The following is a 17,995-nucleotide window of genomic DNA, read 5'->3' on the forward strand; positions in this document are numbered from 1 at the left end:
ATTTAAACAATCTTGGTCATTCGTCCTCTCAACAAGAGTCTGTTCTTTGAAATAGATTAGATAGGATTGAAGTAAAAGGCCGAATGAACTATTTGATTTTTTGCAAACGTAAATTGAAGAATCTTGACTGGGACCAGGTGAAGACGCTGGCTCCGGATCGTCAACAGTGGAGGTCTTTTACCACGGCCCTATGCACCGGAGGATCGGCGCGGGATCATTAAGTAAGTAAGTAAGTAAACGTAAATTGAAGTTATCAATAAAATAATCTACTTTTTAATAACAAAAAGTGAGGATATGCATTTTTTTGAAGAATTTTCAATTAAGAAAGTAGACTAGAGCAAGTGCAAACTATCCACTTTTACAATAAATGTATACATTTTTTCTTCATCTAAAAATTGTTGGGCCCAAAAAAAAAATTCAATTAAATAAACTTAACTCTTTTTTTTAAAACCATTCACCAAAAAACTGCTTACACCTTTACTGTTTGTTTACACACAATTCAAGTACAAACTTAACATGAAAAGTGTGTTTTTTTCAACATATTTTGGCTATATAGAAGAGACTTTTTTGTTGAACAGTTTTTTTGTGATTGATATTCCAGGGGCAGCAGATTTTTATGATGAACTTTTTATATAACCTGAAAGTGTTAAAAATAATATTAATTCCTGTAATTTATTAGGTGGAATAAGTGAAAACGCGCCATTTAGCTATGAAACATTACAATTTAAGAATTTTATCTCCAAAATGGCCAGAAAAGGCCAAAATTATTATAAAGGTCTTTGTAAATCAAGGTCTTTTGGTTGAACAGCATTCAGTTAAATTGAAGTACCAAGCATTAATTTATTCCGGAGAAAAACTTAGGATACACAAATGAAAGTTGATAAAACAGACAAACAAGAACAAGTATAAAATTCAATGTAAAGTCTTTTCACTGACGCATCTGAAAAAGTTCTATGTGTTTTCACTTGCCCCAACAAATGGGACAAATGTATACTTCGATATTTCTTTTTGTCGACATAACTAATATTTTTTTTTTGAAAAAAAATACTTTTTTCAGAGAATACGAAAGTTGAACTGTGGTGATTAGGATTTGACCGGTGTTTCATTTTTGAAAATTAAGATTTACAGTAAAAAAGACACATAATTTTTATTAAGGTTTTGTTGATATGATAATTTCCAGGAAACAAAATGAACTCATGACACCATCGAAGCCTGAACAGATTATTTCTTTTAGATCTATTAAATTTAAAAATAAATCTGCTTTTCAATTGAATGTTATCAAATCTTAAAAATATAACATAATCCTTAATAAAATCGCAGATCACCATCAACAATGTTCAGTAAATTTTGAAATTAGAACTGCTTCAATTGAAATCTTTAAAATAATGGGTGAATATATCTAAACATATGTTTTCCTCTTTTCAAAACCAATCGTTTCTTTGATTCATTGGGTTAAAGTTCAAAGGAATTAATTTTCATTTTTTGCTTGAATAAAAAAAGGAATTTGCAATACACAAAATCGCCATTTAATGCCATGACAAGTGCTGTTTGGGAACACTTTAAGTTGAAATGTGTAAATTCTAAAACTTAAGTATCAGGTGAATCTTTTTGGAAATGGTTTTGGTGAAAATATGGATTTTAATTCAAACTGCTTCGAAGGGTGAGGATGGTGAATAAAAAGCTGTTTGAAAATGGTTAGTAAAAAATCTTTTCTTATGTTTTTTTAATTCTTCAGCTCTTAAAAAAATACACCATCCAAAGCTAATTGGGAGTTGAAAGCGCTGCGATAGGCAAAATATTCGGCAAATACTCCAAAAATTGTCCCGATATTAAAAACAATATAACAAAACGGAATAAATCTACTGAATGGAATACAGCAAATGAAACATACACAGAAAATTTTTTTTTGCTGGAAACCAGCAAAATTTTGCTGGTTTTTGTCCCGCTGACTTTCCAGCAAACTTTCCAGCAATTTCAATTGCTGGAAAGAACAGCAAACGTTAATGCTGGTTTCAAGCAATTCAAATTGCTAGCTTGCCAGCTATTTCTTTCAACACAACCGGCAGTATTTAGTATGAAATTTATATTTCAATTCGAATTCGGCACGCAGAGTTGATACGTTCTAAACGAGTTGTTTACTTACTGTGTGCTTGTTTGCTTCCGCGATTTTCGTAGTTTTTTCGTCCCGAAATTTATCCTGGTGCAATCCGATCCAACGATTATTATTTCGCGAAGTCGTAATCAGTGGAGGATCTTCCGGAAAACGTTATTCCGTCCCGGCAATACCCGCTAAAGTTTCGGTGCACCGACCGCATTGTTTTTTGTTTTGTAGTGTTTCTGTTTTGTTTTGCTTCGCGCGGTTCCCAGTAGTGGTGAACATTGGACCAGGTTAATCCATTCGCTGTCGTCTAACGCAGAAACAGTACTGGACAAAATAAATATTTGTGGAGTTTGTTGGAATTTGTTCGAATCTCTGTCATTTCGACATAATGGCCAACATTAAGGATAAAAAGCACTGTGGAGAGTGTCAATTAGCGATTAATGACCTCGAGCCGCTAGGTTGCGGATTCTGTGGGAATTTCTTCCACATCAGCCAGCAATGTTGCGGATTCAACATTCGGCTCAACAGAGAGTTGTTCACACAGGGTAAGGTTATGTTTATCTGTGCCCCCTGTCGTACGGAGTTAAACGGCCGAAGTATTCGCTGCTATGTAGACGATTTGATCGACCGCACCGCTCCAAAAATGGATTACCCAGATATTGTTTTGGACAAGTTAACACATCAGCTCGACCTTTTGTCGAAAAAAGTCGATGATATGGCTTCGAAGCAGTACCCACCTATGGCAGCTTCTTTGTTTCCACCTCTGAAAGGGACTCCACAAGCACATCCGTCACCAAATATCAAGCGTCGCCGTGGTAATGATGGACTATCGCTAGTCTCTTCAACAATGACTGGGACTAAGTCTATCGATCTTAGTGATCTTTCAGTCCCGTTTGTTGTTCCTCCACCTCCGGCACCTAAGTTTTGGCTGTATCTAGCTGGACTTCAACCGCAAATAACCGATGAAGATGTCAACAAAATAGTCTCTCGTTGCTTGGATATAACCTCACCAGTGGAAGTGAAACGATTGCTCCCGAAAGGAGTAGATGGCTCCACTAGAAGATTTGTTTCTTTTAAAATCGGATTGGATCCTTCGCTCAAAGATGCCGCGCTGAACACAACGACCTGGCCCTCGGGGATGCAGTTTCGTGAATTTGTGGATCTGTCAAAAAACTACTACCGTCGGCCTCAGACTCCTGCCCCATCGGTACAACTCTTCCAGCCAACTGTCGAAGCTACCACACCGATAGTTTTTGGAACGGGTCGGTCCACAACCGTACCGGTGTCCTTGAGGTAGACCCTCTTAGAGGTTTGAAGGTTGATGGGAACCACATGGTTCTCATTCCAACTGACAATGACAACGAGACCCTAGCTCTCTGCTGTTTATCTCTTGACCGTTTTCCTGCCGTGGGAGGATCAGCCAACGCTTCTGGGGTTTCTCCACTGGGACGCAACGAACTTGGCACTTGGGAGGCCTCAAAGCCCCTCGACTCAGTCGCGCTGTTTCCAGCCTGCGTCTTCAGCCGTCCCAGCCCTGAGTTCGAATGCGGCGATGAGGTCCTCCAGCCTACTGATCCAGGCAAGTATTCATTTTTTCCCGGAACCTTCTCGTTGTGTGATGAATTTTCACCTAACCGCAGATCCTACGAAGTCTACCAACAAATTTCGTCAACAAGTGCCTCAACTGCTTCTCGGGTTTCGTCACCAGGACGCATCGTTTTGAGCCCTCGGGAGACCCCTGAGCCCTTCGTCTCAGTCGCGCTGCTTCCTGCCTGCGTCATCAGTCGTCCTGGCCCTGAGTTCGTTGGAGGCGATGGGGTTCTCCAGATCACACCTACAGGCAAGTACCCTGTTACGACAAGAACATCTTCTTCGCGTAGTCAGTTTCCGCCTTCCGACAGATGCATCCAGCTAAACACTCCTGACTTCGGAAATCCGGCGTTTTCTACTGGGCCTCCAGCACCGGGACGCAACGAATTAGGAACCACGGAGACCCCAGAGCCCTTCGACTCAGTCGCGCTGTTTCCTGCCAGCGTCAACAGTCGTCCCGGCCCTGAGTTCGTCTGTGGCGAAGGGGTTCTCCAGCTTGCGCTATCAGGCAAGTACGATATAGTCGACTGTTCTTCTCCGCGTGATGAAATCTGCCTTTTCAGCGATCTTCGTCCCGGTACTGCATCTGAATCGGACTACTCTATCAGCATTTTCTACCAGAACACGGGTGGCGTCAATACCTGCTTGATCGATTATCTGCTTGCTACTTCGTGCTGCTGCTACGATATCATTGCCTTTACCGAAACATGGCTTAATGACCGTACCCTCTCCAGTCAGATTGTCGGCCCAGATTATACAGTGTTTCGTTGCGACCGTAGCCCCCTCAACAGCAAAAAATCTACTGGTGGTGGAGTGTTACTTGCCGTTAGATCTAAACTCCCGGCTGTGCTTATCGAAGACGTTTCCTGGGACGATCTGGAGATTCTTTGGACCCGCATTGATCTCGGTAATCGGAAACTCTATCTATGCGTAGTGTACGTGCCTCCTGATCGTTCTGGCGACCTGGTTTTAGCAGAGTCCTTTTCGCATTGCCTGTCTAAAGTCAGCTCCTTTTGCTCTCCTGAGGATGACATACTTATCATTGGCGACTTCAACATGCCCGGTCTAAAATGGTGCTCCTCTCGAAGTGGCTTTCTGTTTCCAGATCCTGTGCACTCTTCGATCTCGGCATCTTCCAGCATATACTTAGACGCCCTGAGTACAGCGACTCTACGTCAGATAAATAATATCGAGAATGAAAACGGACGTATGCTCGACCTCTGTTTCGTTAACGAAGGTTTCTGGATTCCGACGATTGACTTAGCTCCCGCTCCCCTTGTCAAAGCTGTTCCACATCACCCAGCCTTAGTGGTCTCTTTCGCTGCTGCAAGGAGATATGCTCCAGTGAAGAAATCGGCAACCTTCTATCAAGATTTCAAGAACGTGGATTTCGAAACTATATCTCTCGTTCTTGAGTCCATCGAATGGGAAGTTGAGCTCGATCCTTCTGATCCAAATGCTGCTGCTGAGACTTTTTCGAACATTCTCAACTACGTTATTGATCGCCATGTTCCGAAACGTAGGGTAGCTACTGATCTACGGGCTCCCTGGGTCACTAAAGAACTGCGGCGACTGAAGATGGCCAAGAAACGTGCATTCCGAAACTACAACAAGCACAAATCCCCTTACACTAAGGGAGAATACCGCAAACTAAACTCTGCTTATAAAAAAGTCAGTAAGCGTAGCTACTTGAATTATCTAAATCGTTTACAAAGGAATTTCAAGATCAGTCCGAAATCTTTTTGGAAGCACGTAAAAAATCAACGGAAAGAACCAGGGCTTCCGTCCTACATGTTCCTTGACAGCGACACAGCGAACTCTGATCCAGAAATTTGTGAACTTTTTGCCGAGAAATTTTCTAGTATTTTCACAACTGGGGGAATTTCCTTGGAGCAACTGGCCAGAGCTGTACTGAATATATCACCCCTAGGGTCATCTTTGAATGGTATTCTGGTCGACGATGCAGCCATCCTAAAAGCGACAGCTAAGCTAAAAAATTCATCATCTACGGGCCCGGACGGTATACCAGCTACCTTTCTGAAGCGTTTTATGCCATCTTTGCTGACACCTATCAGGCATATCTTTCAATCATCGCTGGACGGCGGAATCTTTCCTTCATTGTGGAAAGAAGCTCACATGTTTCCTGTCCACAAAAAGGGAGATAAGAGAGACGTGAGCAACTATCGTGGAATCTCCGCTCTATGCGCGATCGCCAAATTGTTTGAACTAGTTGTTTTGGATCCCATTTTCTCATTTTGCAAGCATCACTTCTCCAACGATCAGCACGGGTTCATGCCTAAAAGATCCACGACTACAAACCTACTGAGCTTTACATCGTTCGTGCAGGACAGCTTTGCCAAGAAAAGTCAAACAGACGCCATTTACACAGATCTCTCTGCTGCGTTCGATAAGGTGAACCATGAAATTGCAATCGCAAAACTCGAACGTTTAGGCTTCTGTGGTTCACTACTGGATTGGTTCCGGAGTTACTTAATGGGACGAAAGTTATCCGTTCGTACTGGTGAATCCTTTTCCAGGCAGTTCGTTGCTTCTTCAGGAGTGCCTCAAGGAAGTCATTTGGGACCGATCATTTTCGTGATCTATTTTAATGATGTACTCTCGCTCCTCGGTGGTACAAAGCTCGCTTATGCCGATGACCTGAAACTTTTTCACACTATAAACGGCCAAGACGACATCAACTTCCTCCAACAGCAATTCACCGCTTTTGCTCACTGGTGCGATATCAACTGCTTGCCCTTGAACCGCAGTAAATGCTCGGTAATATCGTTTACCCGTAAGCGGCATCCTCTTCATGCAGAGTACATCCTCGGAGACCAAACCATCATCCGGGTGGACCATATCAACGATCTGGGCGTTATTCTCGACCGAAGGCTGGAGTTCAAGATTCATACGAACTATGTTGTCGACAAAGCTTCTCGAAGCCTTGGATTCTTGTTTCGTATGGCCAAAGATTTCAAAGACGTATACTGCCTGAAAAGTCTTTATTGTTGCATAGTTCGTTCTATTCTCGAGTACGCTTCAGCTGTTTGGTGCTCTTTCTACCAGAACGGAGCTGAAAGAATCGAGGCTATCCAGCGGCGTTTCTTGCGGTACGCTCTACGACACTTAAACTGGCAGGATCCGTTTCGTTTACCAAGCTATGAAAGCCGCTGCCGTCTCATAGGCTTAGATACGCTTCAAGCACGCCGAAATGCTACACGTGCTCTAGTTGTAGCGGACCTTCTAACATCTAGAATCGACTGCCCCGAACTGTTGGAGGCCATACCTCTCAGCGTACGACCACGAGGATTACGAAACCAGAACCTGCAGCTCTACGTTCCGATTCGCCTGAACAATTACGGGGCTAACAGCGCTTTCATCGGCATTCTAAAAACTTTTAATCGGTTTTCCGAACATTTCGACTTCGACGTCTCAAGGAACGTATTCCGAAGAAAAATTTTAAGTGTATGAAGTATTGTGTAGTCTTATGTTGATATTAATTTTAATTTGTTAGTTAGTAATCATTAGGATCAACATGTGATCCGTTGATGTTTTAAACAATAAACAATAAACAATTTAAGTATTGAAACTGGCTGTGCACACGATAAGTAATAAACAACATTTATTTTCTTCCATTTTTTTATTATGAATTAAATAAATTAGCAGAGACATATGTTTTGTCATTATATCAACACCGCCTCCGGAGTGGCAGCTTTGTGCCAATGTGATAATCTTCCGCCGCCTGAAATAGAGATTTGATTAAAACCTTTCATGAATCCAATAAATCCATTTTCCAATACAAACTCACCCTTGACTTGATGTCTGGTTGCTAGAATATAGAGGAAAATAATAAAATAGTATTAACATAAACAAAATTCGTGAAAAAGAGTCTCACCTTGCTTCAGCGTACGAAAACAAACAGACTCCAACAACTCGATTGCTGATTTTCCAGCAAACTAGACCAACTGCTGGAAAGTCCAGCAATTTGAAACCCGATTGCTGATTTTCCAGCAAAAATGACAAAAACACAACCGAATGCTAAAAAATTCAGCAATAAGAGAATCGATTGCTGGTTTCCAGCAAAAATTTGGATTGCTGAACGTTTCCAGCATTTTTTTTTGCTGGAAATCGAGGCAAAAATTTACAGTGTACATATTATCAACATACTGTTATTCATTGAACAAGTTACAAAAATTTGATTTTAAAAGACCCGTTGAGTTTCAATTCTTTGGTTTAATTTCGATAGAATTGAGTGGGACGATTCGAGTAAAGGGAAAGAAGGGAAATGTAAAGAAAACAAGGAAAAATAGAAAATGGACGCCAAGTTGAACATGGTAAGACGAAGTTTACCGGGTCTGCTAGTTTTATATAAGATTCTTTTTCCAGTTAAGGATTCCTGATTTTCGGTTCGAATCATCATTATAAAATAGATATGAAAAGCTGTTTTGAAATCGTCTTTAAAATTGGGTTTCGAATTTTATTCAAAATTTATTCATGATTTTCGAAACGACAGCATTTTCTTAAATAATATTCTAAATATGAAAACAGATTTGAACTATCCTAGTTTTCTTTTTTGTATCCATATTCGAAGTTCTCAAACTTAATTCTTATGCAGAGTTTAAACATAACAAAGCTTAAAAGATGGTGATCCGTGATTGAAAACTCAGAATCGGATTCTTCATTTGAAATTCATGTTTAATTTCAGACTGGCAAGTGGTATTAAAAATAAATAATTCGAATAATTAATTCAGATTGAAACCCAAAACAGCAGAATTTACATTAAAGATTCATGATTGAGGGCACTGAAACAAAATTTGTTTCTAGGCACATATTTGAAATTCTGATCTGGAATTTAAATTAAAAATTGTGTTTTGTACATTTTTAAAATCGTATTGAGATTTAGATCCACAGTTCATATATTGTATTGAGGTCAGAATTCAGATCCAATTTATGTTTAGATTCAGCAATAAAATGAGTTTCATAATCAAAATAATAATATTAAGATAACTATTTCGTTGAGGAACTCGAATTGCAAGATAAAGCTTATTTAAAATTTTGTTTTGTTAGTTCAATTTCTTAATCAAATTTATTTAACCCAAACCAGTTTGTATACATAATTCAGCTGAACATCTCGAATGAGTTGCATATATGTAAGAGCCTGAATGATAGTATCAAGAAAATTTATAAACTTATGTTTTGTTAAGTAGAAGTAGTATTTTTGTGTATTTTACAAGTTTTACAAAACAAAAATCATCTACAAGATATTAGTTTTTTCTAATGAATCGCATTTGCTGATAAAGAATCATGTTATCGCCCCTTGAAAATGCCATATTTTATGTTATATTTTTTATCAAGACTGAAATGGCAGTTTTTTTATCCACCTTTCTTTCAAATTTCTTTAAAATAAAATTCTCTCTAGTTTTTCGTTCAGCAGAACATGCCATTAAAATTATAATCATAAAAATTACGGCGATTAAAATCATATAAATAAACTATTATAGAAAAATAAATTTAATTTAAGGTCCGCTGAAGAGAAGTGAAACGCCAAAAGTAGCTCGAAACGTCCGGACCAACTGTCCCAAATGTGCCCAAACTGTGACCAAATGTCAAGTTTTTCATCTGACTCTGGCGATATGAGTTTGACACTCAAGCCAACCAAATTAAAATACAACAACAACAATAACAACAAGTTTTTCATCAAAGTCGGTTGAAATACACAAATCAGCTGAGAACACAAATGAAGCCCTCAGAGCCAAAGGGGTATAAGTGACAAAAAGGTCAATTTTGAGTTAATGAAGCCAAATGATTCTTCATATTTCAAATTATATTTGGTGATTTTTTCGTATTTCTAGAATTTTCTAAACATACTTTTACATTTGAAAGAAAAATAAAAATTTTCGTAAAATATATGATAAATGGCCAAACACAACCATTTAAAAGCGTGTTTTTTTTTAAATAAGCTTTTATGCACTTATTCTCTTTGGCTCCTAGGACCTCAAATACAAAAGAATAATTTGAGTTTATTTTGGTATTTTTCTTTTCTTTTTAAGAAAATCTTCCACTGGATTTTTATTATTGTGTTGAGTCGAAAATATTTGTTGATGAAAAATCATGTTAACTGCAAATAAAAACTTCTACAGTAAATTCAATATTGTCTTGATATGAAATATATTGAAGCATTTCAGGAGTCAAATAACAAAATTCAATTGTAACTTGAATTTAAACATACAACAAGGTTTTTTTGCAATCAACTATGCTCAAATCAATTAAGCTTAAACTACCAGACTCATGCGCCAATTCGAAACTTTTAACCGTCGATGTGTTTCTATTTTGTTACTGAAGACATCATTATACCAATTTTTCTGATCATTTTAAAAAATTTAGGACATTTTTCAAAAGTCACCATTTAAATTAAAAAACTGCATATGTAAAAATCTGAATGTTTTTTTTTTAAGTTTTTTATTTCATCATGTATTGTCAGATCTAAAATTTTGTAGAAAAATAACAGTGACGATTCTCTTTGTTTATTCAGAAAAAGTTTTGCCACGCGTCAATGGAGAAAACGAAAACGGCATTACATGAAAAAAAGCGGGACATTTCGAGTGAAAAGCGGGACGGCGGGACATTTTACAAAAAAGCGGGACATGTCCCGCGGATGGATGGCAACCCTACTTTAACCCCCAAAAAAATCCCCAAAGCTCATACTTGTAAAGCATTCCTACCTCTCAATACCTAAAATAAATATTCTGAACGACGTTCCAGCAGTCAATGCACTTCAATGTTTATTTTCACAAACTAACAAGCAATTTATCACATTGCTAAATAAGCCGTTTCTGTTTTTTTCTCTTTCCTCTCTACAGACCGCCAGCCGACGGGGCTGGCAATCACCTAGCCAGGATCATGCGCCTCCACTTTCTCCGAAATCCGACGACTATCGACACTACCAGCTGCAGAACCATTGCATCCGCAGTCCTCCGCCCTCGTTGCATCACTTCGCGGCAACTAACTCTGGACCGTCATCTGTAGGTTCGGTGCCTATTTACGGCAATGGTACTTTGCCAACGTCCTCGTCGTCGACAGCTGCTGGAGTTCCGCATCCACACAAATCGGGAAACCATTACGGCAACGGTCGTGTGATTGCTCCTGCAGATCATCACCAGCAACAGTATCATCAGCATCAACAGCAGCACCAGCAGCAGCAGCATCTGTATGGGATTTCGTCTCCACGGAGCATTTCCAGGCACGAGTTTGACACTTTGGATTCGTCCTCATTGAACGGTGCCAACTATTCGAAAAGTGTTGATTGCAGCTATTCAGGCGAAAGGATGTACAGTTTGAAGGAAGATTGCTACCGGAAGTCGTCTTCTTCGGGAGGAGCCGGTGGAGTTCCGGGTCACGATAACGGCGTGATGGCCAATAATTCGCTCCACTATTCCACTGCCACCAGTTCCAGTAATGAACTGCTGGAAGATTTGAGGCATTTTGAGCAGGAAGGGCGCATCCGGCAGAACGGACAGCACATAAAAATCAGCTCCAGCTCATCGTCGTCGATAAATTCGAACAACAACCTGGTCAATAATAACAACATTATGGGAGGTGGCTACATGAATGGTAATGGCTATGAGGCACAGCAGCGTGCTATTTGCGAAAGTAAGTACGGTAAACTGCAAACCGGTGGCGCTGGCAAACAACAGATTTCACAGCAATTTGAAAGTGTCGCTTATTACGAACGGCACAACAGTATCAATAACAATTTGATGTTTGGTGTGAACCAAAAACTTCCCCCGCAGCCCGGTCAGTTGAGTCCGGCACTCGGAGAAGGTGCCAGCTCGATAAAAGAGGCCAAAGGTAAACGGCACCAAAACAACAATAACAATAATAACAATGGTTACGAAATTTGTCCCATCAACACCGGCCACGGCCATGGGTCCTGCACCAAAAGCGGAAGTTCGAACCAACAGCAACCCACTTCGGCATTATCGAGCTTTGCAAACAAATTCCACAAATTGACTGGCGGCAGTCGAAGTTCGTCCGATGCAACAAATTCAAATAATGGCTCCAGCAAACTAAATCACGTGAACAACAACAACAGCAATGGCCATAACAATAACGCTGGTGCACCATCTGCCACCCTACAACAGCCCCATCAGCAGCCGAAATTCGGTACGCAACAGCAGCAGCAGCAGCACCTTCATCATCACCATGGCCACTCGCATACTTCCCACCATCTGGCTCCGACGACCCAGACCCAAAGTGGTCCAAATGGAGCTGGAGGGGCCAACGGCCATCACAACACTCTGTCCTCACCGGAAAGTGCTTATTCAACGGGATATTCGACCGACGGAACATCACCGGGTGAGTACCTATAACGCGAGTTCTCTAACTGTTGCTAGGAATAAATTGGTCTGTTGAGCGAATAGAATTTCGAACTGTTTTGTTTATTCTAATCTGGGGTTGGTTAAAATGGCAATCAAAGTTTGATTTAACTTAACTAATTTCCAGCATATTACGGTCTTGTTATTATAATGTACCTAATTGACAGGGAGAATTGTGGAGACAACAATGTATTACAAGAATACGTTTAAAACTTTTCAAGAGTAAATTGATGCAAAATAAAAACAAATGACCTTACTCGAGCTTCCATTGAGCGAAGGCGAATAATCGGCCTTTCGTTGCAGATCTTACTACAAAATGCGTCTATTGATGCTTTTGATTTGTCAGTAGCTGCGCAAATTCAACCGGATTTGAAGAAACATTCTGAAGGAAATTTCTACTACTTGTTATCAGTTTGAGAAAATATCGAGAATGCTGTAAATCAGTGGTTTTCAAAGTGGTCCCTCCACCCCCTTGGGAACGTTTGGTGTGCGTTTAAAGGGCTCCGAGGGCGGTAAGGTCGTATTTCACATTTTTAAATTTTTACAAATCACGAAACAACGTAGATTTAAAATAACAACAAGTAAGTTCGATGCAAAACAATGAAATCACGTTACGTTCAAGACTAAAATATCTACACTCAGAGGAAATCTTATTATAAATTTCATAAGAGAGGTCTCATGAACAGCTTTTTGTGTCCAAAATAATTTTTTATGAAATTCTTTCAATTTTCATACGAAGTACTTATGAAAAATAGAAGAAGCGGCATTGTGAAAAAATTATGAACACATTCATTCCATCAGTCATTTTTTCATCGTCATACCAAGCCCGAACCAGATGTGGAGCCATTTGTTTTGTGAATGTTCAAATTTTTAAACACAATCTGTTTTTTTTTTACTTTTTTTCATGTTGACCGGCAGAATGACTGCTGGAACAGGGCGTTTGTGTGCTGTAGAGTGTCCCAAATGACCCGACTTTGGAGAAAGTTATGCGCTGCAGGCTAATATTGATACCAGGTCTAGTACAAAGTTCTATGCCAAATTTGAGTCAGATCAGACCACGGAAAGGGGTCGCTCAACGAGCCTGAAGTTTGTATGGGATTTAGAGACATTTTGTTCGAGAGGAAGATAAAAACCAGTTTTTTCATTAATAACTCTGATCCCCTTAGGTATATTTCTTTCAAAAACGGGTTTTCTTAAAGCCTTAATTATGAAAAATATTAAGGCTTTAGAAGGGCGACAAATTGGACTGTGAGAACTACCGAGCGATCACTGTCCTCAATGCCGCCTACAAAGTGTTGTCCCGAATCCTACTCCGCCGCCTAACGCCACAAGCAAACAGATTCGTGGGAAGTCATCAGGCCGGCTTCATGGAGGGACGGTCTACGACGGACCAGATATTCACATTGCAGCAAATCCTCCAAAAATGCCGTGAACACCAAGTCCCTACGCATCATCTATTCATCGACTTCAAAGCCGCATACGACACGATCGACCGTAACGAGCTATGGAAAATCATGGACGAGAACGGCTTTTCCGGGAAGCTGATCAGACTGATCAAGGCGACGATGGATGGAACGCAGTGCTGTGTGCGGATTTCGGGTGAATTGTCGAGTTCATTCGAATCGCACAGGGGGCTTCGACAAGGTGATGGTCTATCCTGCATGATGTTCAACGTGACGCTAGAAGGTGTTATTCGACGAGCGGTGGGCGAAATGCGGGGCACGATTTTCAACAGATCCAGTCAACTTATCTGCTTTGCCGATGACATTGATATAGTCGGCAGATCATCTGCGGCGGTGGAGGAGATCTACCGCAAACTGAAACGCGAAGCAGGAAGGATTGGGTTGATGATTAATACGTCCAAGACGAAGTACATGCTGGCCTGCGGATCCGAGACCGACCGAACCCGCTTGTCCAGTAATAACAAGGTCACGATCGACGGCGACGAGCTGGAGATAGTCGAAGACTTTGTCTATCTCGGCTCACTGGTGCCGCAGACAATGACACCAGCCGTGAGATCCGGAGGCGAATTATCAGCGGAAGTCGTGCCTACTATGGACTCCACAAGCAACTGCGGTCGAGAAGACTTAGCCCTCGCACGAAGTGTAACCTGTATATGACGCTCATAAGACCGGTTGTTCTCTACGGGCACGAGACATGGATATTGCTCGAGGAGGACCTGCGTACACTCGGAGTATTCGAGCGACGAGTGTTAAGAACCATCTTTGGCGGCGTACAGGAGAACGGAGTGTGGAGGCGAAGGATGAACCACGAGCTCGCGCGCCTCTACGGCGAACCCAGTATCCAGAAGGTGGTGAAGGCTGGGCGGATACGCTGGGCGGGACATGTTGCGAGAATGCCGGACGACTGTCCTGCAAAACAGGTGTTCGCTACGAATCCGGTAGGAACAAGACGAGCGGGGGCGCAACGAGCGAGGTGGTTAGACCAAGTGGAGCGTGATCTGGCGAACGTGGGGTGCCCGAGAAATTGGAGAACGGTTGCTATGAACCGAGTGAATTTTAGGAATTATGTTCGTCTAGTTATGTCGTAAGACGGAATACTATGTAAATAAAAAAAAAAAATAATGAAAAATATTTCATCCGGAAACTGCATTTCGATTAAAGTTAACATAAAAAAGTTATTAGGCTAAAAAATGGGCTGACATTTTAAAGGATGATATTCACCACTGTTAATGAGGCGTCAAAATGTTCGACCGCCCCGACCGGAACACTCAATTTTCGCTGTTAAATGCGCATAAGTTAAGTGTGATGAACGGCTTTTGCTAAGCAAAAAACTTCATCGTTGAGGATAAATTTTTGACCGTTTTTTCTTAAATTGCATAGCTACAGGGGCTAAGGATCATGACTTTCAGTACTTTTCTGGTTGTAATGCATGCCACGCTTCAATCATTATTTCCTTAATTTGGAAACATTTCAGATAGACTCAAGGCTACAGTTCTTTATAATTCTTGTTAAAATTGTTTCACAAATAACTGAGATTTTATTAATTTTCGAAGCATGCTCGGTAGCAGATCCTCCAAAAATTGTAAGAAAAAGGAACCTCTTATAGAGAATTCGTTTTCATTTGGTAGTGCACCGTTTTCACGATGAGTAGTCCACTGGTAGTGCACCATAAAGTGCACGGTGGAACACTCTGAAAATATTCGATGTTGCTTGCGCTCTCAACAATACTATCATTAATTTTGGCAGGACGTGCTTCCTAATGTCTTCTTCTTCTTCTTCTTCTTACATCAACATGGCCAAAACATGTAGGCATCCTGGAAAATGGAAGACTTGCATCTTTCATTTTTCTTTTCAGCGTATTATCTGTTACATATTTTTATGCATTGCAGATTCTACTACGGCCAGGCCAACCATGTGATGAAAACCGCAAAAGATTCAGGAACAAGGGAGGAATGAAGCGTGGAGTTCCCTACCAAACGCTTCATATGATATTTTACTAAAATTTAACACTATTGATTGATTGGTAATTGGGAAAAACCTAGGACGAATAAGGGTTAAAGGAGTAATTTTAAAAAGAAACGATCTCACCATCTCACTCCAAAGGTTTCTGCTGGTACTATCTCCCTATTTTTCCTGGTTCCGGTCATCTTCAAATTGGTTGCATTCACATGTTCTCAACATCACTATTCCTTCAGTTTCACCGCCTAACATCAACCGCCAATTGATTGTTCGCGTTTACCTTAGGCTCTGTCAAGTACTCAAAAAAGGAAAAATGAGCCGAAAATGAATGTTGCTCACACCTCCTGTTTGTTTTTTTCCGTTCTTCTACTCGGAGAAAACAACATGAGCATTTTACGAGAACAAAAATTTTAACCGAAATACACTCATCGATTGATGCACAATCAGAAGATCATTAAATCCCTCCAACCGAAACTTAACTTATTTGATTCCAAGTATGAAAATCACGACGACCGGAAATAGAATTCATTTTTCTATAACCAACTATTGATTTTCTTCACGCACGATTCGCCAAGCACAACAGAACACCAAATTTAGAAATGAAAAGCATCTATTTCAATTATTTGGATTGGAAATTCACCAAAATTTATATTCGCGAAAATACAAACGAGAAAACGCGACGTTGGAAAAAACACCTGGCAGGACGTGCTTCCTAATGTAAACAAATATCAGCTGGTTTGGATTATTTCTATACCGCAAAAATTGCGTTCTAGCTATTTTCACATTGTTTTTTTTCCTTTATTTACGGAAACATGTTCCGGATTCAATACTGGTGCCGTTTCCAGCAGAGGCGAATAATTTTACCTGGAGAGCACGTTCCAAAGCAAACAAACGAATCTCGGCCCTCAAGCAAATAAAGACAGCCGTAAAGCTTCCAAGAGTCACCCGTTTTCATCTTTAAGCAAAAATGGAGGGTGCGGATCGGACGCTTCCAAGAAGAAATGAGCCCTGCTTGCTGCAATCGGTTCCAGGCGATGCCGAAGAAAAGCAGCAAATCCGAGTGCAAAAAGTCCAACCCAAAGATCTGGCGAAATCGCCCAAACCCGCAAGAGTTCTCTTGCTCGGGCGAGTCCCATAAGTTGGTCTCGCGCAGCAACAAGCGTTAAGCTGCTTCGAAGACTCTGCTACAAGCCAGCTTCGAGCGTTGAAGCCCCCGAGTGCGTGAAAATCGTGAAAGAACTGTGCTTAAGGGTGAAGACGCTCGGTTTCGCCAAGTTCCGGATTCCAACCCATTGCCCTTCAAAAAAGGTAGTTCGAGACTGTATCCGCATTGGGGGCTTAAATTTCGTTCGTTTCGGTCTGTTGTCAAAAATCTTTTCCCCGACTTCCGCGATCCGAGTTTGCCGTTTTGACTTCCAAGATTTTTTTTTTCGTAATCTGAAACGGAAATACTCGAAAAAGAAGATAAGATTTGCGAGGAATAAACGTTACACTCAAAACAAAATATCGGAACCATCAAGCTGGGGTAACTACAGTCCAGCAGCAGCAAACATAGACCGCCCTGAATCAGCCGGTATTGCAGTTATCATCGGAGGCAGACGCGAATCTACCAAGCAAGCCTCTCTAATAAAATAAATCTGAAATCTTCATGCTAAAATTTTCATATTATTAACTAGACAATGATCAACTGAAGTAAATTTGATTTCAATTTTCGAAATCAAACGCAAACAAATACCAGCTGTAATGGATTTTTGACAGCTTGATATTTTCTGTTGACACTGCCGATTTCACGCACATCAACAAAGGTGAGGGCAAAACCCAATTCATGCTCGTTTTCAGTGTGGATCCCCTAGCAACCAAAAGTCTCATATCTACTTAAACTCGTGCCTCCAAAGTTAGAATTTCGCTGAACAAAGGTTCCAAAGGGATTTGGTACCGAATTTTCTCGAATGTGATCATGAAAGTTATAAAAGGTTTCTCAAAAAGCCTTCTATGCACTTGAAGTTCCGAAAAGTTCCTCAAATAGCTTTTTTTGTGACATGTCAATCGCATTATTCAGAATAAAAGTTACAAATTGGGTCTCAAATAGCCTATGGACTCGAAGTTCCAAAAAAAATCCTCAAATAGCCTTTTTTGAGACATGTCCGCCATTTCATGAATATGAAATGTGAACGAACATCACAAAAGGGCATATAATAAATAAATCATTTTTTGGAGCTTGGAAATTGTTGAAATGTATAATTTATATTGAAACTTCAATACAGAATAGTACAGATACAGATACAGATAGTAAATATTTTGACACTATAATATTTCGTCCAACTGTATTTACTTACCACGAATTTATCACACATTGAAAGTCAGTTGAAGCAATTCATTCATTAAATATCAAGATAAACTCAAGAATTTGTATAATTTTTAGCTTAACAGTTATAAACATAGAATTCCCTTTTTTATTACCGATATTATTTTAACGGATGATTGATTTCGTAATGTTTCTTAGTCAT

The 17,995-nt window shown here is 40.3% G+C and overlaps 1 protein-coding gene across 3 annotated transcripts in view; it reads left to right on the forward strand.

The window, feature by feature from the left end:
• Positions 1-17,995, forward strand: part of LOC129751298 (uncharacterized protein DDB_G0283357) — a 361,153-nt gene that overhangs the window by 277,073 nt on the left and 66,085 nt on the right. For all 3 annotated transcript variants that reach the window (XM_055746721.1, XM_055746723.1, XM_055746724.1), the window contains one exon: positions 10,552-12,046. In XM_055746721.1, the coding sequence (XP_055602696.1) occupies positions 10,552-12,046 (1,495 nt within the window). The remainder of the gene's footprint in view (positions 1-10,551; positions 12,047-17,995) is intronic.

Source organism: Uranotaenia lowii, chromosome 3, assembly GCF_029784155.1.
Source record: "Uranotaenia lowii strain MFRU-FL chromosome 3, ASM2978415v1, whole genome shotgun sequence".
Lineage (NCBI taxonomy): Eukaryota > Metazoa > Arthropoda > Insecta > Diptera > Culicidae > Uranotaenia > Uranotaenia lowii.